This window comes from Podarcis pityusensis (assembly GCF_964106645.2).
Source record: "Podarcis pityusensis genome assembly, chromosome: 8".
In the NCBI taxonomy this organism is placed as follows: Eukaryota; Metazoa; Chordata; class Lepidosauria; order Squamata; family Lacertidae; genus Podarcis; species Podarcis pityusensis.
The window spans coordinates 9,782,232-9,808,095 of NC_138033.1; the positions used below are offsets into that span (position 1 = coordinate 9,782,232).

Consider the following 25,864-nt stretch of genomic DNA (forward strand, 5'->3'; position numbering starts at 1 on the left):
AGAAGCCTGCATTCGCTCCGTAAGACATACACACATCTCCCCTTACTTTTTAGGAGGGAAAAGGTGTGTCTTATAGAGCGAAAAATACGGTACTTTTGGATTTTGGCGCTTGTGCATGTGCAGAAGTGCCGAATTGCAACCCGCACGTGTGCAGACGCAGCACTGCGGGTTGCGAACGCTGCGGGTTGCGAACGTGCCTCCCGCACGGATCACGTTCGCAACCCGAGCGTCCACTGTAGTGCAGAAATTCAGATATCTCATCCCTACCTCAGTTTAATGTCCATACTCCTTCCCTGCCTCTCCAACACACACACACACACACACACACACACACAATCCCCATGAAATTCACAAAGATAACAAGGGTAATTGAAGGCTTGGTCTTTTATTGCTCCATTAAGGGGATGTTTACAGGCATAAGGAGTCGTTGTGTCAGGGAGAGTGTGGCTCTTCAGCTGCTTCAACCTTTGCTAGGCGCCTGTCTGAGAATTTCTAGCACAAAGGCCAGACTCCCTCCATCCTTATCCTGCTGCTCACCCCCTCTTGGTTGCTAGACCGGGTTCTCACTCGGGCGGCAGCATAAACTTGGCCAGACAACCCGGGAAGTCTTCAGCGCAGTCTTGCAAGCTTTTGTAGGTCTGCCTGAGATTGCCGTGAAGTCGCTGGATCACGGGGCGGAGCTCCTGGGTCTGCTGTTGGATTTTGGTCTTCATGTCCTTCACAAGAGGCTCCAGCTGGGCTCGAATATCCTCCACGTTCTGTGTCAGCTTCTCCCTGCCAGAGGCCAGGGTCTGCTGCAAGGTCTCCATCCGTTGCTCTGCCTGCTCCTGCAGCTTCTCGGTGTAAGGGGCTACGCGCTCATGCACTTTGGTGATGCCACTCCGCAACTTCTGGTCCAGAGCTTCTGCGAAAGGTTGCACCTTCCGATTCAGCTCCTGCAGGTCCTCCGTCACCTTTTGGAGGGCCGGAAGAAGCTGGTCCTTCATTTCTGCCAGGTGGCTTTGGACTCTGTTGAATTTGTCGGCAGCCTGGGTGCTGCAGAGGAGAAATATATATATATATATATATGTTTTTTAACATATCATTTTCAACAGTAATTAAACATACTTTTACATCTTACTCAATTTTTTTTTACTTCCATCAGTCCTGTCTGAAAATTTTCCAATCTAATCTCTCAGTGTGCATTTCTTATCTTCCCTATTACATTTCAAACTCATAAGCAATATCTCTAACTTTTTCTACTTTGTAACACTTCATATATTTCTCCTTACAAAACTTCTTGTAGTCCTACTAGTGTAATTTGTTGATTACAGTTGCTCTTCAAATAATTCATCTACTTCTTCCAATCTTCTGTAAATCTCTGGTCCCGCAGGTTTCGAACCCTTCCTGTCATTTTGTCCAATTCTACATAGTCCATTAATTTTGTCTGCCATTCTTCTTTTGTCGGAAGCAGAGGAGAAATAGTTTAGCCTGGGAGAAACCTACAGGCCAGTTGTCCTTTAAGGAGTATGCCGTATTGAGGCCAGTTATTGAAGCTGGTTTTCCTTTCTCCTTCTCAGGAGGAAAAGGCAAAAGCAAGCACTTCTTCACACAACACACAGGTGAAACCTACCGCAAGCTGCGCTGATGCCTATATAATAATAATATAATAATAATTTATTATTTATACCCCGCCCATCTGGCTGGGCCTCCCCAGCCACTCTGGGCGGCTTCCATAGAAACCAAAAATACAGTAAAATATCACTTCCCTGAACAGGGATGCCTTAAGATGTCTTCTGAATGTCAGGTAGTTGTTGTTCTCTTTGACATCTGGTGGGAGGGCGTTCCACAGGGCGGGCGCCACTACCGAGAAGGCCCTCTGCCTGGTTCCCTGTAGCTTTGCTTCTCGCAATGAGGGAACCGCCAGAAGGCCCTCAGCACTGGTCCTCAGCGTCCGGGCAGAACGATGGGGGTGGAGACACTCCTTCAGGTATACTGGGCCTTTGAGGCCGTTTAGGGCTTTAAAGGTCAGCACCAACACTATGAATTGTGCTCGGAAACGTACTGGGAGCCAATGTAGGTCTTTCAAGACCGGTGTTATGTGGTCTTGGCGGCCGCCCCCAGTCAGCAGTCTAGCTGCCGCATTCTGGATTAGTTGTAGTTTCCGAGTCACCTTCAAAGGTAGCTGCACGTAGAGCCTACCAACTAAGATAGGCAAATTCATGGAATACGAGGGTAATTTATTTATTTGCTTAACAACATTTATGCCCTGTTTAATTGTAATAAAACCTCAAAGGGGTTTACAAAAATACAACTATTCTCAGTTAAAAGCAACTGAGAACAAGCAATGAAAGCCTTTTAAATATAGTTAAAATCAGCAGTAATCTTTTTTAAAAAAAATGTAAACACATTTGACATGTCTGGACGGGCTTGCGAAAACAAAAATGTTTTAAGCAGGTGCCAAAAAAGAAATACAGTGAACACGCCTGCCTGCGGTCAATAGGCAGAGATTGCCACCGTGTAGATGCTGTTACAATAATTATATGTGAAAATAGATGTTATATGTGTCAGCTGTAACAGTTCCAGTGCCAGAAATCAAAGTGATCAAGTGGGCACTTGTGGGGTAAGGCAATCCCCACACGTAAAGTATTCCCATGCTGTTAAGGGCTTTATATACTTTTGCTTTTGCTATAAACTTGTTCTGAACATTTACTGGCAATTGTAATGTATATTATATATATACTTTTGTAAACCACTTAGAGGCTTCATGGACAGTTAAGCAGCATACAAACGTTGATCAATAAACAGCAGGAGGGGAAATCCAGCTGGGCTCTTGCACTGACCATGTGCGTCTTTGCTTTGCTCCGCCACTGGTGTTCTGGCCTCCTTTGGGAGATAAATGTCACACCCCAAAGGAAGCCTAAGTACATTTTAAACCTGCAGTTCCAAGGAAAGAGGTTTTCCCAAGTCCCAGGATGCCCATTCTAAATTCCAGCTTCTTAGATGATGTTGAAAGACCCTCGTCTCTGTGAAGCCCCTTTGAGTGAACCACGTTTGTATCTGTTGCATCGTAAGTCTAGTCACAGGGTAGAGATTTCAAATCACCCTTGGAGATTTCTCTTATCAAATTCAACGTGGCATCCCGTGATGTCAGCCCTAGTCTGGGTCAGTACAACCTGTGCTTGGGAGGGTGATGTGGTTTATGTGTTTATATAAAGATATTGTGTCACCTGATCTCCTCGGGTAGCTTGAAATTTTGAAAGGGGCTGAGGATCTGCTCCCAAGTCAGGGCTGTGCTCACAGGTTCATCGCTTGAAGCAGAACCTGTGGGAGGGAAGGAAGGAAGGAAGGGAGGGAGGGAGGGAGGGAGGGAGGGAGGATGCCACATATAATAGGGTTGCCATCAAAAAGTGAAAATCCAGACACGAAAGTTGTTGAGCGTCCCCCTCCCCGTTTTTTTGCAAAATCTCCAAAACAGGTAAAGTTTTTAAAAACTATTTTATTGGGATAAAATAGCCTATAATTAAACATTTTCGATACGGGCTGCCATATGCCTGGCTTCTCCCAGCCATTATAACCGATTTCTGAAAATTCCACCTGGACACATTTTTGGATGGATGGATCCCAGACATATGGCAGCCCTAACTTTATAAGAATGCATCCTCCTTATGGAATTGGCCTTGAGGCTCTCCTGCCTTGACACAAGTGTGAATTCTTTTACCTCAGAAAAACAGAGCGTGGCCACATTCACAGCACGTTTCTACAGCACCGCTTTAAATCCTCCCAAAGGATTCTGGGAGCTGTAGTTTGTTAAGGGTGCAGGGCGTTGTTAGGAGACCACTATTCCCCTCGCAGAGCTACACTTCCCAGAGTTTGCTGGAAATAAAGACTGGCCGTTAAACCTTTCAGGGAGAGGAATGCCGGGGGGTGGGGTGGGGGGGCCTCCTAACAGCTCTCAGTGTCCTTAGCAAACTACAGCTCCCAGAATTCTTTTTTTTAATACAGTGGTGCCCCGCAAGACGAATGCCTCGCAAGACGGAAAACCCGCTAGACGAAAGGGTTTTCCGTTTTTGAGTTGCTTCGCAGGACGAATTTCCCTATGGGCTTGCTTCGCAAGACGAAAATGTCTTGCGAGTCTTGAGATTTTTTTCCCGCTTTTCCCCCCTTTATCTAAGCCGCTAAGCCTTTAATAGCCTTTTAGCAGCTAATCTGATAAGCCGATAAGCCTTTAATAGCCGCTAAACCGCTAATAGCGCTAATCCGTTAAGCCGCTAATAGGGTTGCTTCGCAAGACAAAAAAACCGCTAGACGAAGACTCTCGCGGAACGGATTAATTTCATCTTGCGAGGCACCACTGTAACTTTTTTATTCAAAATTAAAACAAAACATATTACCCAGAAACATACCATCCTTATTCCCCCCCCCCCCATTTTTCCTCCCTCCCCTCCCTCCCCACCCCCCGACTTCCCTCAGTCCCAGTCTTTGATTTCTCTAAAAATGCTGTTTTCTGCATGTTACACAGTTGTATAGATCCTCAAACTATTTAGCTGGTTATTATCAATAAAAAGTTTGTGAATGTTTATTCAAAGCCAGCCTAGGAGTCCAGTTCGCTTTGTTGCCTCTTCAAATACTTTGTAAAGGGTTCCCATTCATATTTAAAGTCACAGTTATCCTTGTCCTGTAGCTTGTATGTCAGTTTTGCCAGAGCTCCCAGAATTCTTTTGGGGGAAGCCACAACTATTTGACGTGGCCTGTTTGGGCATCTCGGTGGTGTTTTGATTTTGGCAGGTCTCAAAGGATCACGAGGATCAGTGACCTTTGTGCCTGGTTATCACGAACATCTTCAGGGCTGTGCCTTCTGAGGGAAAGAGGGCGCCAGCCAGAAAAAGGTATTTTCAGTGGTTACCGCCCTGCCTACGGAACTGCAAGTCTCTCCTCACCCCAGAGAGGTTTGCCCAGCACCAAGTTCTTTATTATTTCCATGCCAGGCAAGGGGTCTTTTTATTTTTCCACGCCTTCGCATTTTCCATCCTTTTACCTTCGCTCTTAGATCTATTAATGCTGGAGATCTCCCCCGTTCCCCTTTTTACAGACTTGTTGTTTTCAGTTATTGTTAGTCTATTGTAATTTTTAATATTTCATAGTATTGTTGTTAGGTGCCCTGGGTTCCCTAGTTGAACTGAAGGGACAAATTTCATGAAATTGGGGAGGAAAGAGAGTTAAGCCACCATTTGATGGGTGAAGACCACCCAGGGACAACTGCAGGCACGATGCCTGCATTGCAGGGGATTGAACTAGATGACCCTCACGATCCCTTTCTATAATTCTGTGATCTGGTGAAGATTCACATCAATAATAATAAAATAATAATATATTAATTTTTTTATATCCCGCCCTCCCCAGCCAAAGCCGGGCTCAGAGCGGCTAACAACAATAAAAGTAACACAGTTTGCATAAAATCACCATCAATTAATTGAAATGCATTCTAAAATCAACTCATTCTAAAATCAATTCAAAATCAAATTAATGGCAACCATTGGGCTGGAGTTCTATCAAGAGCTCCAGAAGACAAATGCTGAGGATAATTTTTACCAGAGACTCGTTTCTGGTCTCTGTGAAACAGAACAGGGTGGGATATACCTTTATTACAGGCATATGGGACTCACTCATGCCCTGCCTTCTGCCTTTGGAATTGCCCAAACTGACATCAGCATTACAAAGGCTTGCAAATCAAACTGCTGCTATTATTATTGGGTGGAATTCAATGCAGCGCTAAGGAGATAGTTCTGTCAACACAAGAATTTCTGCTTGCCCTGTGGAACAGCCTCCCCTCTCCTCTCCCCAGGTGCTGTTCTGGGGGGTTCACCTGAGCCTCCGGAGATTTGGGGGAGGCATGGGGGTCCATAGGGGGAGAAAGCCCATTGTACCAGCTTCTGCCAGTGGGGTGGGTTAGCTGAATCCAGCCCGCCACTATTCACCTCCTGACTGAAGCGTTGCATCTTTCATTAATACACGACGGGTCAAAGTACAACAGATAACATCTCACCCACTTTCTATGTGCCAGGAAGATCTGCACCTGTGGGATTTTTGCTCCCAATGCAGCTGTTAAAAGCCACAGATCCTGACTAGGGCCAGGGTAGGTATTTTTCCCAACTCACTGCATTGAAAGGTTTTTTAGATCCTGACTGTGTTTGCCAATGCTGTAAGAGGGGAATCAGGCAGGTGAGAGCCTAACTGGAGAGACCCCTACTTACCTATGATGGCGGCCAAGCTGAGAAAAACAGCAAGAAGCTTCATGGTGCAATGGGCCCAGGGAGGCACTGGAAAGGCAGAATAATGGCGAATGTCAGAAAAGAGAGGAAAGGCATCCATTTATGGGGTGGCAGGGCAGGCTGACCACTCTGACCCTGTCACTCATTAACCCGGGGCTCCAAAGCGGTTTGGCAAGAGAAGGGCCCGCTGGCCTCTCTCCCGCTTGCTACCCATCACCCTGCCCTCAAAAACTCAGGGTGGGCAATGGCCCAGGAGAGGGTATTCTCTGGGGCAGCCCCTGAGTTGTGGATCCCCCCTTCCCACAGACGTGTGCCTGGTGTCTTCGTCAGACAGCTTTGTGCGAACGAGGAGAAGGCATGTCTTTAACTTTGTACCCCTTCTCTTTCAGTGGTTGCAAGCTCCCCTGGGACCTCAGGGTGATGGGTGCGAATGTCATCATATAAAAGGATTTGACTCCAGAACCAAAAGGTGGATGGGGGAATACTAGTAGTATTTTCCAGGGGGGTTCGGGCCTAAAGTTTAGGAATTTCTTTTAATTGCACAAAGTTAAAAGGTCATCAAGTTCCTACAGGGTTGCTCACTTTCCCTCTAGCTTTTGCTCCTGCACCTCAGTAAGCAACTTGATCCACAGACATAGCCAGGCAGTTATGATGCAGTAAGGACGCAGGTGGCGCTGTGGGTTAAACCACAGAGCCTACGACTTGCCGATCAGAAGGTCGACGGTTCGAATCCCCGCGACGGGGTGAACTCCCGTTGCTCGGTCCCTGCTCCTGCCAACCTAGCAGTTCGAAAACACTTCAAAGTGCAAGTAGATAAATAGGTACCGGCGGAAAGGTAAACGGCGTTTCCGTATGCTGCTCTGGTTCACCAGAAGCGGCTTAGTCGTGCTGGATACATGACCCAGAAGCTGTACGTCGGCTCCCTCGGCCAATAAAGCGAGATGAACGCCGCAACCCCAGAGTCGGTCACGACTGGACCTAATGGTCAGGGGTCCCTTTACCTTTACCTTAATGATGCAGAACCTTGCCTGCATTTTTTTTATTAAAAAGCTGATTTCTGCAGATCAGCTGTTGCTAGAGGCATGGGGCAGTTATCCCTAACCTGCTGCCCTCCCGATTCTATGGGAATCCAACAGTCATCAGCTCCCCGCCAGCATGGTCAATTGTCAGCTGCCCATCCCTGACCAAAACTTTACAGCTTGATCCTATCACCAGCCAACTCCCACCTGCCTGCCTTCTTGCTTACAACCAGGGGGTGGCGCTGCCAGTCAGCTTCCTCCTTATTAGTCTCAGTGCCGCCCCTGAAGCAGGGATTAGGGCAGGGGCAAAACTAGAAAACATTGGCTCTGGTGCCACCTGCTGTTGGCCTCCGGCCCTACATGCCTCAGTGGGCGCCAGGCCCTACTGGCAACAGTGATTTAACAGCCTGTTCATGTGGCTTCAGTATTCCACTGCATTATTTGCCTGTGTAGAGGGCAAAACTGCCATCCCCTCTAGAAATCTGCTTCTGTTGGTCTGAAATCCGCCACCTGACTTAAGGCAGGATCATCATCAGCTCACTTCTTCAAACATTTGCACCGCTATTAAGAAACTGTTTATGAAGTTTGGTTACAAGTGACTTAAAACTTCTGAAACAATTCTACATATATGGATTATGTCTCTACCCCCCCCCCCATCTGTCACTATAAACTGAAACGGCTACACACACACACACACACACACACACACACACACACTTACCTCGGATGGCATAGAAATCAGCAACCAGAGGAAATTTGAATTCTATCTGAGCAAACTCTGCTTGTATCCAGTTCCACACTGGTCTCAAACCCCACCCAAGCAGCTGCTCTCCTTACCTAGCTCTGCAGGCTATTGGCTCCTCTTGAGTAGGCCAGCTTCTCTGCCTGTGTCTATATTTATAGTTGGATCAGCAAGAGATAAGGATTTGGGAATCGCATCTGCAGACCTGGTGGCACGACTGCCACCCCACCAGGCCCCTCCCAGAGCCAGGGCACTGTCCCTGAATTACCTCTGGGGTGCTCAGTGAGCTAGGAAGGGTAGAGATCATAGAATCAAAGCATGGTGGAGTTGCAAGGGACACCGAAGGGTCATCTAGCCCAACCCCCCTGCAGTGCAAGGACGAGGGGATGAAGGTTTGTAGACTTGGGAACCATGAACAGGAGCAAAAGGACAGCACAGGTTCCGAACGGTTCTTAGTTTCACAACCAGGCTGCCTCTTTTGATTCATTCCTCATGGCACAACAGCCAGTGGTAGAACATGGGCTTTGTGTGCAGGTCACAGGTTCGATTCCCGCGCCTCCGGGCAGAGCTGGGAGAGTCCCTTGCCTGAACCCCCGGAGAGTCGGTGCGGACAAGGCTGAACCAGGTGAATGGTATCGGTAGAAGGCAGCTTGCCACATTCGTGTTGTGACCAGACTGAGCATGCAGAGTTTTACCAGAGCAGAAGCAGGCCTAGTCCGGACTCTCTGGCGGTCCTTGTCTTCCCACCTTCGCGCACTGTCTTGCGCGAGATGACACAAGGGAAGGCATTAGGATGGAGCATCACTCCATCAATCTCAGTGTGGCCTCACCTGGTTAAAAGGTAAAGGTACCCCCTGACCATTAGGTCCAGTCGCGGACGACTCTGGGGTTGTGGCGCTCATCTCGCTTTATTGGCCGAGGGAGCCAGCATACAGTTTCCGGGTCATGTGGCCAGCATGACTAAGCCGCTTCTGGCAAACCAGAGCAGCGCACGGAAACCCCGTTTACCTTCCCGCCGGAGCGGTACCTATTTATCTACTTGCACTTTGACGTGCTTTCGAACTGCTAGATGGGCAGGAGCAGGGACCGAGCAATGGGAGCTCACCCCGTTGCGGGGATTTGAACCGCCGACCTTCTGATCAGCAAGCTCTGGGCTCTGTGGTTTAACCCACAGCACCACCCGCATCCCTGGTTACCTCCCTACATAAGCACCAGCCCAGGGCCTGTCGAATTCCTCCTCCTCCATCTCCTTGTTGCCCTTCCTTAGGGAAAAAGGAATTCCAGAAAACACGATTATTCCTTTAACATTTTATCACTGCCACCTTCTCTGAGGCTTCAAAGTATCATGTGCTCTAGCACTTGGCTTGCATCCCATGGCTCATCAAGGTGTTTTTTTAAATATAAAAATATGATCAGTTGTCAGCCCAGATTTAGACTGCACGCCCCCCCCCCCTTACCAAACTCTCCACCTGGAGTGGCCTCTGCCAGGAGCACACAAGGTCAGCTGCCTCGCCCACTTTTAACCATCCACGGTTGGCCACCTTTGAGCGGATCAATTCTTGCGTCAGGTGGGAAAGGAGTGCTCAGGCACCTCTGCCGAGCCAGCGGGGAGATGAGTGAGCAAAGGAGAGGGCCCCCAGCAGCCCATATTTTCAGGGGAGGAGGTGAAAGGCAAGAGGGCTGTCTAGACAGAGAGGTCTTGACTCTCCACAATCAGCTGTTTGGCTGCATCCCTCTTCCAACAGCTACTCCTCTTGCAAATCAGTCTTCATGTGCAAGGAGCGCAAGAGTCACGCTCACTCTCAGCCACCAGCATCTGGGTCACCCCGAGTGACTTGCTAGCTCAATTACTTTGGAAATGGAGCTTGCCTTTTTAAAAGCTCGTCCCCCACCAAATCGCTGGGGAATCTGCATGTGAGCCTTAGCAAGGCAGCATGCAGGAACCTCAGCGTTCTAATGAAATCTCCATTTGACAGATTTTACAGTTGGGGAGTGTAGGGGTACTTCTATTGGTCATTGAGGTTGCCCCAAATGCCCAGAGTGGCTGGGGCAACCCAGATGGGTGGGGTAGAAATAATAAAATTATCATTGCTGTATTATGGAAAGACCCAGCACAGTCCTTTGACACTCCCAAAGTCTGCACAATGCATTTTTTGCTGCTTGGGAAGCAGCCTTTCCAAATTGTAAATCAGATTCAGCTGGACATCAGAGCTGGAAAACTGCTTATTATATATATATTGCACTTAATTCTCTACTCTGTCCCTGCAGAATATTCTGTCCAAGCAAAGAGCTTTTTCTGTCCTCTTTTTCAAGCTGCCCTTTAAGCCATCATTTTACAGATGAGCACCACTTCCAAGAACAGAGGAAACCATAGTGTTACTGGACATGCCACTAAGCATTAATTAAAACTTGTTATATAATGGCCCTGATTGCTTTCAGGTGAAATGGCTGCATGTCACACGCAGGTGAGTCCCAGACCACCAGGGGACGGAGGCTCTGTGATTCGGATTGCAAAGGTATACTTGCCTTGCAATAAACCACCATTTTCATGTTCTGCCTTTTGAGCAATCCAAACTGCTTCACACTGCTCATCTCAGCAGCCCTTTCACGAGCTGCTTGTGAAGCAGGTTCGAATCAAGTCTGTAGTGCAAACAGAAGACCAACACTGGCCTGGGTCTCACACCACTTTAAATCAGGGGTGGGGAACCTGTGACCCTGCAGATGTTGGGGAGCCAAAAACTGGAATCAGCTGCAGACAGCACGTCCCATGGCCTGGCCTGGGGGCATGCTATGTTGCCACTATGTTGGCAATACCTGCATTAAACTTAAAGGTAAAGGGACCCCTGACCATTAGGTCCAGTCGTGGCAGACTTTGTGGTTGCGGCGCTCATCTCGCTTTATTGGCCGAGGGAGCCGACGTACAGCTTCCAGGTCATGTGGCCAGCATGACTAAGCCGCTTCTGGCGAAGCAGAGCAGTGCACGGAAATGCCGTTTACCTTCCCGCTGGAGTGGTACCTATTTATCTACTTGCACTTTGACGTGCTTTTGAACTGCTAGGTTGGCAGGAGCAGGGACCAAGCAACGAAAGCTCACCCCGTCGCGGGGATTCGAACCGCCGACCTTCTGATCGGCAAGTCCTAGGCTCTGTGGTTTAAGCCACAGCACCACCCGCATCCCTTCATTCAACTTAGAATAAACTAAATGAATACACACTTTGCTGCTCAGCACACTGGCAAGGAAACAAAGCAGAGACTGGCTTCAGTGATACTTGCAAAGCAGCACACATATTTTGTTTTATCAAAACAAACCACAAGTTTCTTCTTGGCTCCATTGGTTTGGAGGTAACCCACCAATGTTAGTTTGCATGTATCATGGAGCCAGCCTTTGGTTCATCTCCTCTCTGGTGTGCTGCAGGAAGGAGCAGCAAAGTATACACTCACTTTTAAACCAAGTTATTTTATATGGTTAAAGAGTGACATGCAAACAAGGCCACGGAAAGGAGCTCATGGAATTCCCATCACCTCTATAGTTTTTGTTCTCACGACAAGCCTGCAAGGTAGGTTGGGACAGGCTCAGCTTAAGGGCAAGCAGAGAGTTTTGTTGGCCGAGTGGGTGGGTATGTGAGCCCAGGTCAAAGTTCATTTATCTGTCCACTGCACTCCCACCAACTGACTTCCTGGCAGAGATGCACACTGACTGGGGACTTTCTAGCGCCCAGCTCAGGCCATGGTCACTGGACTCCACCACTGCCAATTCACAGGACTTATCATGGAACCACACCAAGTGAGCACCAAAAAGCCTCAGTCGTGGATCTCCAACAGCTCCCTCCTCAATAGTAATAATAATAATTTATTATTTATACCCCACCCATCTGGCTGGGTTTCCCCAGCCACTCTGGGCGGCTTCCAACAGAACACTAAAATACAATAACCTATTAAACATTAAAAGCTTTCCTAAACAGGGCTGCCTTCAGATGTCTTCTAAACGTTTGATATTTGTTTTTCTCTTTGACATCTGGTGGGAGGGCGTTCCACAGGGCGGGTGCCACTACCGAGAAGGCCCTCTGCCTGGTTCCCTGTAACTTGGCTTGTCGCAGTGAGGGAACCGCCAGAAGGCCCTCAGTGCTGGACCTCAGTGTCCAGGTAGAACGATGGGGGTGGAGACGCTCCTTCAGGTATACTGGACCAAGGCTGTTTAGGGCTTTAAAGGTCAGCACCAACACTTTGAATTGTGCTCGGAAACGTACTGGGAGCCAGTGTAGGTCTTTCAAGACCGGTGTTATGTGGTCTATGAGATCGGAAGGGGCAGGGGGGGGGGGGGAGGAAAAGGAAGACAAGCAGGAAGAGTGGCTGATGTTGTTTTTTTTTTGTTTTAATAGGAACCAGATATTCCCAACTTTGCAGTGGAGGGAGGCAGCATTTGCCTTGCAGATTCTTCTTCTTCTGTAAAAGATCCTCTCATTTCCATTAACTTATAAACATGATTTACACTCAGTCTCTGGCGGCAGGAGGGGAGGAGGGCATGCAGATTTCCCCCGCCACCTCTGCAGAGGGCAGCAGCGGGAGGCACGCGGGGCAGACGTCTTTCTCTCTCTCTTGTGATGGTCCCGTGGAGCTTCTCCGCGCAGAGGAGGCGAGGTTTGGGATGGCGAGGGGCGAGCGGCGCCGTGACATCCAGCAGACACAGAAGCCAACAGAGGGCAAAACCCTTGATGGCAGGTGGAGGGAGAGGGGGAGGTGTAGGGAGGGAGGGGAGGCTGAATGAAAAGCAGAAGGCAGCAGAACAAAAATGAAATCCTGGACTTTTAGCAGACTCGATTTGAGGGGTCGAATAATGTTAATAATTAAAAAAAAGGAGGGCAGATTGTGAGTTCCCAAACATTCCCCAGACACACTGCAGAAAGGTTTGAGGGAGTCCTGGCGGTGGGTTTTTAAAAGCCCTGAAGGCTAAAGACTAGGATACACTGACATTTTTTTATATAAAAAAATCTTCAAAAGTCCTGCCTCTGCCCTTCCAGGCTTGGGGGGGTCAGGAAGAATTCTCGGAATAGAAAGGAAAAGCAGGGAAGGCAAAGGGGGAGAGAACCATCGCAAAGCACCCCGTTCTGGGTGCAGGAACCGCGCCCCCCCCCATGCCAAGCCCAAACCGTTGTGCCCCCCTCTTGCCGCGCCAGCAGCCACAGATCCCCTTAGAAAGAAGAAGAGGCCTTTCCCCCCCATCCCCGAAGCAGCACCCCCCTCTAGTGGCAGCAGGCAGGCAGAGCAGCGATTGCAGCTGCTTATGTCACGGGCGCCTTTGGCTCTTGCAAAAAAACCGTACCTTGGGGGCAGAAGCCCAGAGGGGGAGCCGGGAAGAAGCCCCCCAAGCCCCACGCAGACCCCTGCCCCCAAGTTCCCTGAGAACCAGCTAGCTGCACCCTGACGCATCCTGCTCCATCCCCACGCGCCCATGCTCCCCGGGCCCCGCACGCCCACCCCATGGAGGCGACCCCTAGCCGAAGGAGGATGCAGGTGGCGGGGCAAAGTGGGTGCGAGCTGCACTGAATCAGTGGGGGTTGGAGGAGGAGGAGGAGGAGGAGGAGGAGGAAGGGCTGGCGGGCTTAGCCAATGGTCAGGCCGAAACCACACTGGAATTTGTTCTTGCGGTGGTTGAGGAAGGCGCCCATCGCCAACGTGAGGGGCAGGGGGAGGAGTTTCTTCTCCAGGGCTGCTCCTACGATCCAGTTGCTGTCGACGGAGCCTGAAGGGAGAAGGGGGAAAGCCGTGGTCAGAAGCGGTGGAGGCTGGCCGGCAGAACGAGGCGGGCCTAAACTGTATTTTGTCTGCGTGGATTTGTGTGTCCCTCCCTCGCTCTCTCTTTGGCATCATGTGCATACATTTATTTGCCGTCAGAGGCTGCCTGGGGTCCTTTCTGCCCAGAGCCGTGCCATAATAATAATAATAATTTATACCCTGGCCATCTGGCTAGGTTTCCCCAGTCACTCTGGGCAGATCCCAACAGAATATGATAAAACCTCAAATATTAAAAACCTCCTTAAACAGGGCTGCCTTCAGAAGTCTTCTAAAAGTCGTATAATTGTTTATCTCCTTGACATCCGATGGGAGGGCGTTCCACACGGCGGGTGCCAGCTAGCCAGGAATCAGCATATTCAAAACTGAAGCAAAAAGGGAAACTCTCAAGAGGCAGGTCTCCCCACCACGCCTCATTATCCATGGGTAGAAACATGCGGTCTAAACCGGGATGGAGACGGATGCCGTACCTCTGAAAAGTAGGTTGGCTTTGGGGAGGTCCAGCTGGTAGCCAAACGTCACGCTCGTGTCCTGCATGCGGGTGCTGGCTTCAAACTCCACCCCCACTTGCAACTGGAAGGACACAGAAAGGGAGGAGGATGAGGAGGTGGTCCAAGGAAGGAAGACTTCGTGGCAAGAGGTATTTCCTTGCTTTATTCTTGGCCCCACAAACCATCTCCAAGCGGCCACTAACCTGATCGCTGGCTTTGTGGTAATACGTGGCGTGTGCTCCAGCCTGCCCTAGCGTCAGAGTCCCAATCCAGTTAGGTGCTGAGGGGGGGAAAGAGAGAAAGAATCGCTGAGAACCCAGGAACCCAGCCTCTCCTTCGGAAAACATCAGGCCTTTTCCTCCATGGATCTGTCACTGGTCCTTAGCAGCTGGAAAAACAGGAGTGGCAGGCCTGTGATCTCGTAGGTAATGGGTCGGCAAACTAAAGCCCGTGGGCCGGATCAGGCCCAATTGCCTTCTGAATCTGGCCCACGGACAGTCCGGGAATCCCTGTGTGGATTGCCAGCGCGTGCTCTCTTTCCCTCTCCCTCAAACGATGATGGCGGCACCTCGTCCCTCCCTCCTCCTGCTTTCTCCCCGCCCTGCCTAGAGGAGGAAGGGGGCTGGGCTGTGTTGGTGCCAGCAGCAGCAGCAGCGCTCGAGCAGCCACCATTTTAAGCAACCTCTCTCCGGAGCCATTTCGTGTGCCGCTCATCATCCCACCGCCATCAGCCTCTGCTGCTCGCAAGACACAGGTAAGTAGCCACCGGGGCTCATGGTGCTCTTGTATCATTTCCCCCCCCAAAATATAGTCTGGCCCCACACAAGGTCTGAGGGTCAGTGGATCGGCCCCCTGCTGAAAAAGTTTGCTGACCCCTGTCGTAGGTGCTGCTGGGACTCCAACACCAACCGGCCCCCAGCAGCATGGCCAACGGTCAAGAACGGGCATCTGAGTTGTGGTGTAGCAACACCCGGAGGGCCAGAGGTTCCCCACCTCCAAGCTACAGGGAGCCACCATAGAATTGCAGAGTTGGAAGGGACCCCGTGGAACTTCTAGTCCACTGTTTCCCAAACTTGGGTCTCCGGCTGTTTCCGGACTACAACTCCCATCATCCCTAGCTGGCAGGACCAGTCATCAGGGATGATGGGAATTGTAGTCTGAAAACAGCTGGTGACCCATGTCTGGGAAACACCAATCTAGTTTAACCCCCCTGCAACGCAGGAATACGCAGCTGTCCCACCCGGGGATCGAACCTGCAAACCTTGGCATTATCAGCACCACACTCTAACCAGAAAATAATGAGCCCTCTTGCCTTTGCACCCTGCTTATGGGCTTCCTGGCAGCGTTTGGTTTGCCACTGTTGGAAATAGGATACTAGACCTGGTGGGCAAGCAGAGTTCATCTGTCCTGACCCCGCCCTCACCCACAGCAAGATTAAAGGCTGTGAGCATTAGGGGCCCAACAAGGCAGAAAGGGGGCATTTCAAATACATGATGCAGCATATTATGTTTTTTAAGCAACTGCATCAAAGCCACAGAGAGACCATTTTCCTGCATTTGACCTCTCGGCATCATTCATGTAATAAGTCCAAGGAAAAGTGTGGTGGACATAGTCTGATTTTTATTTTCCAGTGCCCAGAATGTCAAAGGCTGAAGTCCTATGAGATCTCCGGGTATAGGGCGGTATATAAATTCAATAAATGAGTAAAATAATTTTTTTAAAAGCTCCACAAAAATCAAACGTGGCTTATCTCTTTAAGTAAACCTGCAAAGGCTTAGGTCTTCAAGCTAGCACTGGTCACCCCACCCCCAATTGCATGTTGAGAATCAGGAACGTTATTTTTTTTCTTTAAAGGAGTTGAAAATTGCAGCCTAATCCTTCCTGCCTCTGTTTTTGAGAGACAACCCTAATCCTCTGTGTGTACACTGGTGCCAAGGAGAGCCAAGCAGTGAGATACGCAGAACACAGTTCAAATCGGCCCTAAATTCTGTATACCATTCCGCATCTGTGCTGCTTTTACGTATGAAACTGTTTTTACAGTGAAACTGCTTTGAGATGCTTTGCGGGAACTGTTTCGCGGGCAGATCTGGCAGGATGTGTCGGTACCTGTATACTTCCCAGCAAGCGACATGACGGTTCCCTCCTCTCCCGGGCGGCGATGGTATACCAGCTCCCCACCCAGCGCCAGGCAAGGTGTGATGCTCTGTAGGTAATGCGCTACCAGGATCCCTGTGGGGCGGAGAGGAGAGGGGATTGGTCAGGACCTGACAGGTAGAAATACAGCCATGTGGATCACACCCTCAAGACAGAGGGACCCACGCCAAAGGCCAGTCTAATGAGGAGAGGAAAGGAGAATGGGAGCTTTCTCACCTGAACCCACTAAGATATCGGGGTTCCCTAGCGTGACGGCTGCAGTGAAGTCTGCGCCCCGGTATTCCCCATCCACCTGCCAGTTCACGAATTTTGATTGCTGCGTCTGGATGGCCGGGGGGAGGAGAAACATTTGTTTGGCACAAGGAATTTGACATGCAAGGGCCACACTGAACCACCATGTGCTGGGAGACACATGGGGCAAGAAGTCAGTTGTCGGTAGCCACTGTCAAGGCATTAAGAGATCTCAAGTACACAGCCTGGCCTTGCAGGCAGATACACCTTCTCCGGGGAGACGCCGAGAGGCTGAATCGCTATCTAGTGATACAACAAGGAATCCCAGAGCCAATCCCTTTCCCCACCCTTGCAAATCCCCAAATCAAAGAGGGACCGTGGAGAGAGCAGACTAAGAGGGGGAGACACTGCAATTAAAATATAAAAATAAAGTAAGAAAGTCTCCTCAACCAATCCTAAGCAATGGACAGGGATTATTAGTCCATTAGTCAGTTGGTAGTCGTAAATTAAATGGGAATCTAGTTTTGCAGTGCAGGGCACCTCCCTGGTCACCGGAAGGCAATTCTGCTCGCCGTAGGTGATCAGGAAAAGAGGGACATTTACAAGCCTCAATCACAGGCCAGCAACATACCCCATGACCCAAAGGGCCCCCCAGGGCATACTGCAAGGCCTGGATTGGCAAGAAGATGGCAGCAGCAGGAGGACCTGTGGGAAGGGAGAAGAGGAGGAGGAGGAGCTCAGCCAACAACTCAGTACCTGGAAGGCCACCTTGGAGCGAACTTTGTTTGTGAGCTGGTGAATGATCTGTGCATTGAGGCTGCCGCTGTTGTCCATGTCCCCCACCAGAACGGGGAAGGCCTGAGGCAGAGAGAGGAACAAAGGCACGTTCAAAGGCTAACCAATAAGTAACTTGTTTAGGTAGAGCACTTATGCTCTGTCTTTCCACAGTACAGTCGTACCTTGGAAGTCAAATAGAAGTCTGTTTGACTTCCAAAGCATTCAAAAGCCAAAGCACAGCTTCTGATTGGCTGCAGGAAACTCTGTTGGACGTTTGGCTTCCAAATATAGTCTGCAAACCGGAAAACTTGCTTCCAGGTTTGTGGCGTTCGGAAGCCAAAACGTTCGGGAACGAAGCTGTTTGAATTCTGTTCCAAGGTACAGTCTACAGGGAGGCTATCATAATTACATTAAATACAACTCGGAGAACAAAGTAAAGTAGTAAGAATAAGAATAACAGACACAAATTGCAGGGGGTTGACTAGATGACCCATAAGGTCCCTCCAACAATTCTATGATTCTATTATCAAGAACCCTCAAATTACCAATCAATGAGTACCCAAATACAACTATTTTAACTTGAGTTATACATTTGGTTTGATTTCATTTTGTTTCAACTTTATTTTATTAAAATATTTATAACCCGTTCTCTAACCAAAGATTTCAAGGCAGGGCACAGAGCAAACTACATTATCAGGCACGGATTAAAAAACAAAGTAATAAATAATCTTAATGCCATCAGTGGCCATGACAAAAGTTAGCGCAAGCAGTCACTAGAAGCTTGAGTAACAAAAGTTATGGCCAGAAGGATCTCAGATTCGAGTTTCTATGTCGTGTAAAAGTTGTTCATGCTTTTGCACGCCATCCCAGAACCTTTTGCTGCGGGTGATTAAATGGTATTTTAGATAAATAAAATGGGAGAAAGTGATCCTGACTGACAGAGATGAGAGAATGACCCAATTATTCAGATGCTCAAGATCCGCAGAAACAACACCTACTGTTTATCCCCACCACAATGCGTGCAAACTTACCTCTGTGGGACTCAGCTGCTTTGTCCCTACATACGTCACCCCAAAGTGGTAATTGGAGTCGCCAACCGTACTGAGAGCCACCGTGTGATTGACCTGAAGGCAACAAATGTGTGAAACAGCAACGTGAAACTAAGATGTAGGAACACAGCAAGCCAACATATACCAAGTAAGTCCATCTAGCCCAATCTTGACTACACTGATTGGCCCCAGCTCTCAAGGGTTTCAGACCAGGGTCTGTCCCTAGTCCTATCTGTGGGTGCCAAGAAATGAACCTGTGTCCTTCTGCATCCAAAGCATCATACTCTAGCACTGAGCCACAGCCCTCGGCAACCGCTGGCCAGATCGCCTGGGGTGAGCGGTGACTGCTTCCAGGTGACCACACTTTGAAGCTTTTGTCAGTTCAGAGTGTTCTTTCTCTCTCTCTCTCTCTCTCTCTCTCTCTCTCTCTCTCTCATATTTTAGGCTGATGCACCACACATACCAAGAACAGATGGGACTGGATAGGCAGCTAAATCAACATTTGCACAGGTTAATGCAAAATATTGCTTGCAAAAATTACTAAGGGCTAAAAACAGGCTTGTGTGCTGCAAACCATGGTTTACTGTTACAATAGCTTTTATCCGACTCGTTCGCTGAGTAAGCCCATTGAAATCAAGACTTAGTTAGACGCAACCCAAAATCTCTAGAGTGAATTGCCTGCAAATTCAAAGGAGTCACCCTTACCTGGAAGTGGTTGCTGAGACCTTTGTTCACAGTCAATTTCACGCCCTCCATCTGGATGGGGAATAATTCTGAAACGGTGAGAAAAGAGGGTGTCAGATCATCATGTGGTCACATTTTGTCCTTTCAAGCTTCCCTTGCTCAAAGCAAGAGCTATTAGGGCCTCTCCCAGAGATGCCCAGTGTCTGATTACAGGAAATGTGTTCAAATTCCCACTTGGCCGCACTCTGGGTCTAGCCTACCTCTCATTGCAAGGCTAATGAAAGATAACCCAGCACCTGCAACCCTGAGCTGCTTGAATGAAAGGCAGGACATGCTACAGGCAATCGGGAGAAAGTGTGGAAGTGTTTTCCATATTGGGTGTCGGCATGAACAAGCAGGTAAAAACAAAAAGGGGTAAGCAGGCAGAGCCATGAGATCCAACCTTCAGGCCTCTGGCAGGAAACCTAAGAGAGCAAACAGCTTTTGGAAAAACAGGAGGTCTGATCTGCACCAGCTGAAGTCTAGTGTACACAGGCAGCTGAATGAATTGGTAGAATACGCTGCACCACTTCAGGCTGTGTCTCTGCGGAAACTGCTATTTTTGAGTGCTTTCCTTGCATTAAGGGGGGGGGGGAACCTCCTGCAAATTGAATAACGAAATTTGGGTAGCCAATGTGATGACCTCCAGGTGTTATTGGACTGCAACTCCCATCATCCCTGACAACTGGCTATACTGGCTGGGCCTGATGGGAGTTGGAGGATACTACATTGGCTTTCCCTGAACTAAATTATCATGGCAGGGATACACACACACAAAAAGTGATTCCCACCCACCCTCTAGCCCAGTCCGTGTTGATCTAACCGCCTTGTCCCACAGCATGGGTGAGACCAGGCCTTAGACTGTTTAAATGAAGAGTTGGCACTCGGAATGGAAGGAAGCAAGGGGACCATCAACATTCATGCTACATAAATTAATGAAACTAGTCCCGATACATTGTGCCTACTGTTAGCCTTTTCCGCACAGGAAACAAGAAGTCAAAAGAAAACGGTCTCCCTAACTCTGGACTAGATGGGAAGCAAATTCGGGAAAGTGACAGCCCCTCTGAAACCTTCTGCCTAAGGAATGGAATTTTATGGCCAAGCTACCCTTGGCCATATCACAAGCAATATACCGTATTTTTCGTTCTATAGGGCGCACCGGCCCATAGGACGCACCTCGTTTTTTTGGGGGGGAAATGAATAAAAAAAATTATTTCCCCCCCCCGCCGCTGCTGCCGCCCCAAGCCTCGCGTGCTTCGGGCTGCAGGCTACCGCCCCAAGCCTCGCGCGCTCGGCGGGACCTCCTGCTGGGCGCGCAAAGCTTGCAGACACTCGCCCGAAGCACGGGGAGCCCTCCGGAGGGCTCCCCGTGCTTCGGGCGACAGGCTGCCGCCCCAAGCCCCGCGCACTCGGCGGGACCTCCTGCCGGGCGCGCAAGGCTTGCAGACACTCGCCCGAAGCACGGGGAGACCTCCGGAGGGCTCCCCGTGCTTCGGGCGACAAGCTGCCGCCCGAAGCCTCGCGCGCTCGGCGGGACCTCCTGCCGGACGCGCAAGGCTTGCAGACACTCGCCCGAAGCACGGGGAGCCCTCCGGAGGGCTCCCCGTGCTTCGGGCGACAGGCTGCCGCCCGAAGCCTCGCGCGCTCGGCGGGACCTCCTGCCGGGCGCGCAAGGCTTGCAGCCTGTCGCCCGAAGCACGGGGAGCCCTCCGGAGGGCTCCCCGTGCTTCGGGCAACAGGCTGCCGCCCCAAGCCTCGCGCGCTCGGCGGGACCTCCTGCCGGGCGCGCAAGGCTTGCAGACACTCGCCCGAAGCACGGGGAGCCCTCCGGAGGGCTCCCCGTGCTTCGGGCAACAGGCTGCCGCCCCAAGCCTCGCGCGCTCGGCGGGACCTCCTGCCGGGCGCGCAAGGCTTGCGGACACTCGCTGGGGCTGCAGGCTGCTGCCTGCAAGCCTTGTGAGCCCGCGGGAACTCCCACCGGGCTTGCAAGGCTTGCGGATAGTTTCCTGAAGCCTGGAGAGCGAGAGGGGTCGGTGCGCACCGATGCCTCTCACTCTCCAGGCTTCAGCGAAAGCCTGCATTCGCTCCATAGGACGCACACACATTTCCCCCTCATTTTTGGAGGGGAAAAAGTGTGTCCTATGGAGCGAAAAATACGGTACATCCTGTGCTAGGGAAGGGGAACCAAAGGCGCAGGGCCAAAATGCAGCCTCTCTCTAGCCCCTGGAACAGCGATGCCCTCTCAAAATGTGTCTGCAGGGTTTTTGGAATAATTATATGATAGCCGGAGGACATGACAGATTACAGGTGGCGGCCATTTAGGCAGGCCCAATTGACGTGCAACTGATGACGCGCCAGTTCTTTTCACGTGGAAGAGGGCAGAACGGGGGTGGAACAGGGGCAGGGTCATGCTTATGCGCATGGGGGCCGGGAACGGAACCCTTGCATGAAACGGTCACTGCCTGTACAGAGCCACGCTCCGGTGTCTGGTGTGACACCATAGCATATAGCAGCCTTGCTGAAGCCAAGCCTAGGCCTGGTCAGTGGCTGGATGGGAGATCAGATGGGAAAGGCACAGAAATCCTCTACGGTGCTCCATCATGAAAGAAAAGCAAGCAGGAGTTCTTATAAAAAGAATTAAGCATTTACCACAAAATCAAGGATTGTTAAAAAGTGAAAGACCTTCACACTTATACATATGTCACTTTAAGCTGCTCAAGCATAGAGGGTTTGTCTCCCCACGCCATTATATCCTCACAAAGACCCTACACTGTGGATTAGGATGGCACTGTAAGTAGCCCAAGAGCACTCAGCAAGTCTCACAGCCGAGTGGGGATTTGAGCCCTAGTCTCCCAGGTCTCAGTCCCACACACTAAACACTCCACTGCACAGATGTAAAACTGAAAGCCAGCAAGGAATTTTCAGTTCTTCTTGGGAGAAGTTTACAAATAATGCCAGGACTGCTATCCCCATATTGCACATCGAAATAAGGCAGGCATGGCTAAGGTCACGTGGTAAGTTGCTGGCCAGGGGTCAGCAAACGTTTTCAGCAGTGGGCCGGTCCACTGTCCCTCAGACCTTGTGGGGGCTGGACTATATTTTTTGGGGGGGGATGAACGAATTCCTATGCCCCACAAATAACCCAGAGATGCATTTTAAATAAAAGGACACATTCTACTCATGTAAAAACATGCTGATTCCCGGACTGTCCGCGAGCTGGATTTAGAAGGCAATTGGGCCAGATCCAGCCCCCGGGCCTTAGTTTGCCTACCCATGTTCATGGCCAAGGGGAGATGTGAACTGGTGTCTGCCTTGGCAGCTCTCTCTTAGCCACTGAGAAGAGATAACAGATCAGGGTCTCTGCCCACCTTCTGGCTAACCAAGTCTTTAGCACACATCGCTGCTAGGTTATCGTGAAAACGTAGCATTGCAGCTTTTGCTTTCAGAAAAGAAACTGGGGTTCTCACTAATTTGATGGGAGCACTCTCAGAGCATGTCTTACTTCCATGCTCCCAGGATCCAATCCAAAGTCACATAGCAGATCTGGATCTGCTCAGTGCCTGGATGAAACACCACGTGGGAAACCCCAAAGATGCAGCTTTCAGTTTACATGATGGAACACGCAATGTGCATGAAATAAAATAAAAAATCAAGAGAGGATCCCAGAGTCTGCGCACAGACCAGACACACCAGAGACATGCTCTAAACAGGCAACTTGCATGGCAAAATATGAACTCAGTAAGCTGGAAATCCGACAACACAGAGAAACATGAGCTTTTGTTTTAGGAGCACAAGAGTCCAGTGAGGAAGGTGCTGCCTTCCTTTGCCATGTGCTGGAGGAGCATTTTACCTTTGCATTTGCGGTGACACTCCTCAAAGGTGCCTGGGTTGGGAAGCTGGTCACACTTGTCTTCTGTGGCACGATCTGCTGCTGGGGGAACCAGCCCACTGACAGGGGGCATGGAGAATCCCGGTGGAACCGATACGAGGCCAGAACCCGGCCCTGGCACGGCAGCAGGGGGCGCTGGGGAGCTGGCAGCCAGGACATTACCCATGGCGAGGAGCTAGGGAGAAGGAAAGAACTGCTCAAGCGGAAGGTTTTGTTCAGGGCCTTCAGAAATGGCCATTCTTCAATGTGACAGCCTATGCTTTGCAATGAGCAAAGGTTGGAATATGGCCACCAATTCCTAGTATCAGGTTCAAAGAAGCAGACCGATGGCCTGGGTCAATCTGCTTCCACTGGTTGCTGACCAGTGGCAGGACTCATCGACAGAAGAGACAGAGCAGTATCCTGGCTTAATATAAGACAGGGTTGTAGCTGTTACATGCTCTGCATCAAAGAGTTGGTGGGGGAAACTCCTGCCTGAAAGCTTGGCAGATCTGATGTGCATGTAGCTGCTGACCACTTTAAAAGACACACCAACATCACACTCAGAACATGTCTAGAAACAAGCTTCTCCATGCTTCCCCCCTATGGAGCTATGGGGCTTCAGGCTATGGGGCTGTAGTTCAACATCTAGGTACCCACAGTTGGGGGAAGGGTGGTCTAAGAGTGAGTGGAGATAGATAAGCAGAACAGTATAAAGCTCTTATAATAGTGGCCTAAAAGCCTGTGAGTATTTAGCTCAATACTGTGTATACAGTCTGACAAAAGCTCTCCAGGGTTTCAGGCAGGGGGCATTGACAGCCCTACCAGGAGATGCAGATGACCGAAACTGGGACGCATGCCCTACCACTGAGCCCCCTTCTCCTAAAAAGGGAGCACTTCTGAAGTATCAGGGTATACATGCCAAGAACCACCTGGACTGAAATGCTTATACAGCACAGCAGGAGCAAAAGGGGAAGCCTGCGATACTCAAGACTGCCGTCCTGCGCAAGTGTCTGAGCTGACATTCCCAGGTCTTGCAGTTCGGCTGCAGTCGTAGGAAGCTGCCTTATAACAAGTCTGACCATGGGGATCCACCCAGTTCAGTACAGTTCATACTGGCTGACAGTGGCTCTCCAGGGTTTCAGAAGTGTGCGTGTGTTTTTCCCCAGCCGTACCAGCAGTTGCCAGGAGACTGAACCTGTCCCCTTTCACATCCAAAGCAGATACTCTAACCACTGGGTAATCGCTCACCGGGTCACCTGTGGTGAGTGGTGAGCACTTCCAGGCAACCATGCAATGAAACATATTCCAGGCTGATGCACCACAAAGCTGGCAACTGCCCTTCAAGTTTTCAGCCAGAGCATGAGGAAAAATCTCCCAGTCCTACCTAGAGTTTCTGGGAGACTGAACTTGTGCCCTTCGCCATCCAAAGCAGATTCTCTATTACTTAGTTAGCACTCGCCAGATCACCATTAGTGCTCGGGGGGCACTTCCAGGTGGCCCTGCGATGAGGCTTTGGCCAATTCAGAATTCTCCCCAGCATCTCCAGGAAGTGGCGAGGGAAACTGCTGCCTGAAACCCTGGCAGATCTGATGTGCATGTAGCTGTAAGGTAAAGGTAAAGGGACTCCTGACCATTAGGTCCAGTCGTGGCCGACTCTGGGGTTGCTGCGCTCATCTTGCTTTACTGGCCGACGGCGTACATGTGGCCAGCATGACTAAGCCGCTTCTGGCAAACCAGAGCAGCACACAGAAACGCCATTTACCTTCCCACCGGAGTGGTACCTATTTATCTACTTGTACTGTGGCGTGCTTTCGAACTGCTAGTTTGGCAGGAGCAGGGACCGAGCAACGGGAGCTCTCCCCATGACAGGGATTCGAACCGCTGACCTTCTGATAGGCAAGCCCTGCGTGTAGCTGTAGACCACTCTAAAAGACACACCAACATCACACTCAGAACAAGTCTAGAAACAATCTTCTCCATGTTCCCCCACTTCAGGCTATGGGGCTACAGGCTGCTGCACCACCAGGGGCTCTCCGGAGTTTGAGGCAGGAGCTTTATACCTGGGGGGAGCGATGCTGCAGCTTGAACCTGGGACCTCCTGAGCGGAAGCCACATGCTCTGCCGACGAGCTGCGGCCATTCCCGTGAAAGCGGGAACCGGTGGCTTGGGACGAGGGAGATCCTCTCGCAGCAGGAGGGATTCCCACCCCCCGGGCCCACCCCACCCCCCAGCAGCACCCCTGGGCCCTCCCCTCCCCCACCCTTGGGCCCACCCTCTCCCAGAGCTCCTCCCTCCCACTCCCCTCACTGCAGAGTCCATTTTGGTTCCCCCTCCTTCCCCCCTCGCGTGCCTGCCTCCCTCCCTGCCTGCTTAGCTGCCCTGCCCTGCTTCTCCGCCCCGCGCGGCCTCCCCTCCCGCCCCGCCGGAGCCCCGCCGCCCTCCGGCCCCGGACTCTCCTGCCCCGCTCCCAACTCACGCGGTGGCGGCGGCGGCAGGAAGAGCAGCAGCAGCAGCAGAGAGAGCCGGAGCCGGGGGACACCCGAACCCGCCTGTCCACAAGCCCCGCCCCCCCGGCGCCGCCATTGGCCAGCGCCGCCCGTGCTCGCCCTCCGCCGCGGCGCGACTGGCTGCTGCGCACACAAGCCTCGCCCCCTCAGGCAACCCCCCCCTCGTGGCTCGCAGGCATGGCCGTGTCCCGCCGCTTCCGCTCCAAGCACGGACTCCCTATTGGTTGGGCTCGCCGTGCCGTCCGCCCCGATTGGCCCG

General features: G+C 50.8%; 2 protein-coding genes across 4 annotated transcripts; both read right to left on the reverse strand.

The window, feature by feature from the left end:
- Positions 1-369: 369 nt before the first annotated feature.
- Positions 370-8,177, reverse strand: LOC308484406 (uncharacterized protein). Of its 3 annotated transcripts, none has more exons than XM_081019340.1 (4): positions 8,108-8,177; positions 6,234-6,299; positions 3,210-3,303; positions 370-1,035 (listed from the first exon to the last, which is right to left on the reverse strand). In XM_081019340.1, the coding sequence occupies exons 2-4, from the start codon at positions 6,274-6,276 to the stop codon at positions 564-566; spliced, it is 609 nt and encodes a 202-aa protein (XP_080875466.1). In that variant the 5' UTR covers positions 6,277-6,299; positions 8,108-8,177; the 3' UTR covers positions 370-563. The 3 variants fall into 3 exon arrangements, with proteins under 3 accessions (XP_080875466.1, XP_080875465.1, XP_080875464.1); XM_081019339.1 differs by lacking the exon at positions 8,108-8,177 and adding an exon at positions 7,992-8,057; XM_081019338.1 differs by lacking the exon at positions 8,108-8,177 and having other exon boundaries at positions 6,234-6,376.
- A 4,191-nt stretch (positions 8,178-12,368) lies between these two features.
- On the reverse strand, positions 12,369-25,704 carry TOMM40 (translocase of outer mitochondrial membrane 40). Its single transcript, XM_081019566.1, has 10 exons — positions 25,575-25,704; positions 23,078-23,291; positions 19,210-19,277; positions 18,487-18,579; positions 17,435-17,536; positions 16,664-16,769; positions 16,400-16,522; positions 14,497-14,573; positions 14,273-14,375; positions 12,369-13,752 (listed from the first exon to the last, which is right to left on the reverse strand). The coding sequence occupies exons 2-10, from the start codon at positions 23,280-23,282 to the stop codon at positions 13,613-13,615; spliced, it is 1,017 nt and encodes a 338-aa protein (XP_080875692.1). The 5' UTR covers positions 23,283-23,291; positions 25,575-25,704; the 3' UTR covers positions 12,369-13,612.
- Between the last annotated feature and the right edge of the window lie 160 nt (positions 25,705-25,864).

Coding starts and splice junctions, on each gene's coding strand:
- LOC308484406 (XM_081019338.1), bottom strand. CDS start 6,351: ATGGATGCCTTTCCTCTCTTTTCTGACATTCGCCATTATTCTGCCTTT. Junction 3,304..6,233: donor CAGCTTGGCCGCCATCATAG/GTAAGTAGGGGT, acceptor TCCCTCCCACAG/GTTCTGCTTCAAGCGATGAA. Junction 1,036..3,209: donor AAGCTACCCGAGGAGATCAG/GTGACACAATAT, acceptor TCTCCTCTGCAG/CACCCAGGCTGCCGACAAAT.
- TOMM40 (XM_081019566.1), bottom strand. CDS start 23,282: ATGGGTAATGTCCTGGCTGCCAGCTCCCCAGCGCCCCCTGCTGCCGTG. Junction 14,376..14,496: donor ACCACAAAGCCAGCGATCAG/GTTAGTGGCCGC, acceptor GTGTCCTTCCAG/TTGCAAGTGGGGGTGGAGTT. Junction 13,753..14,272: donor AGCCAACCTACTTTTCAGAG/GTACGGCATCCG, acceptor TTCTCCCTTCAG/GCTCCGTCGACAGCAACTGG.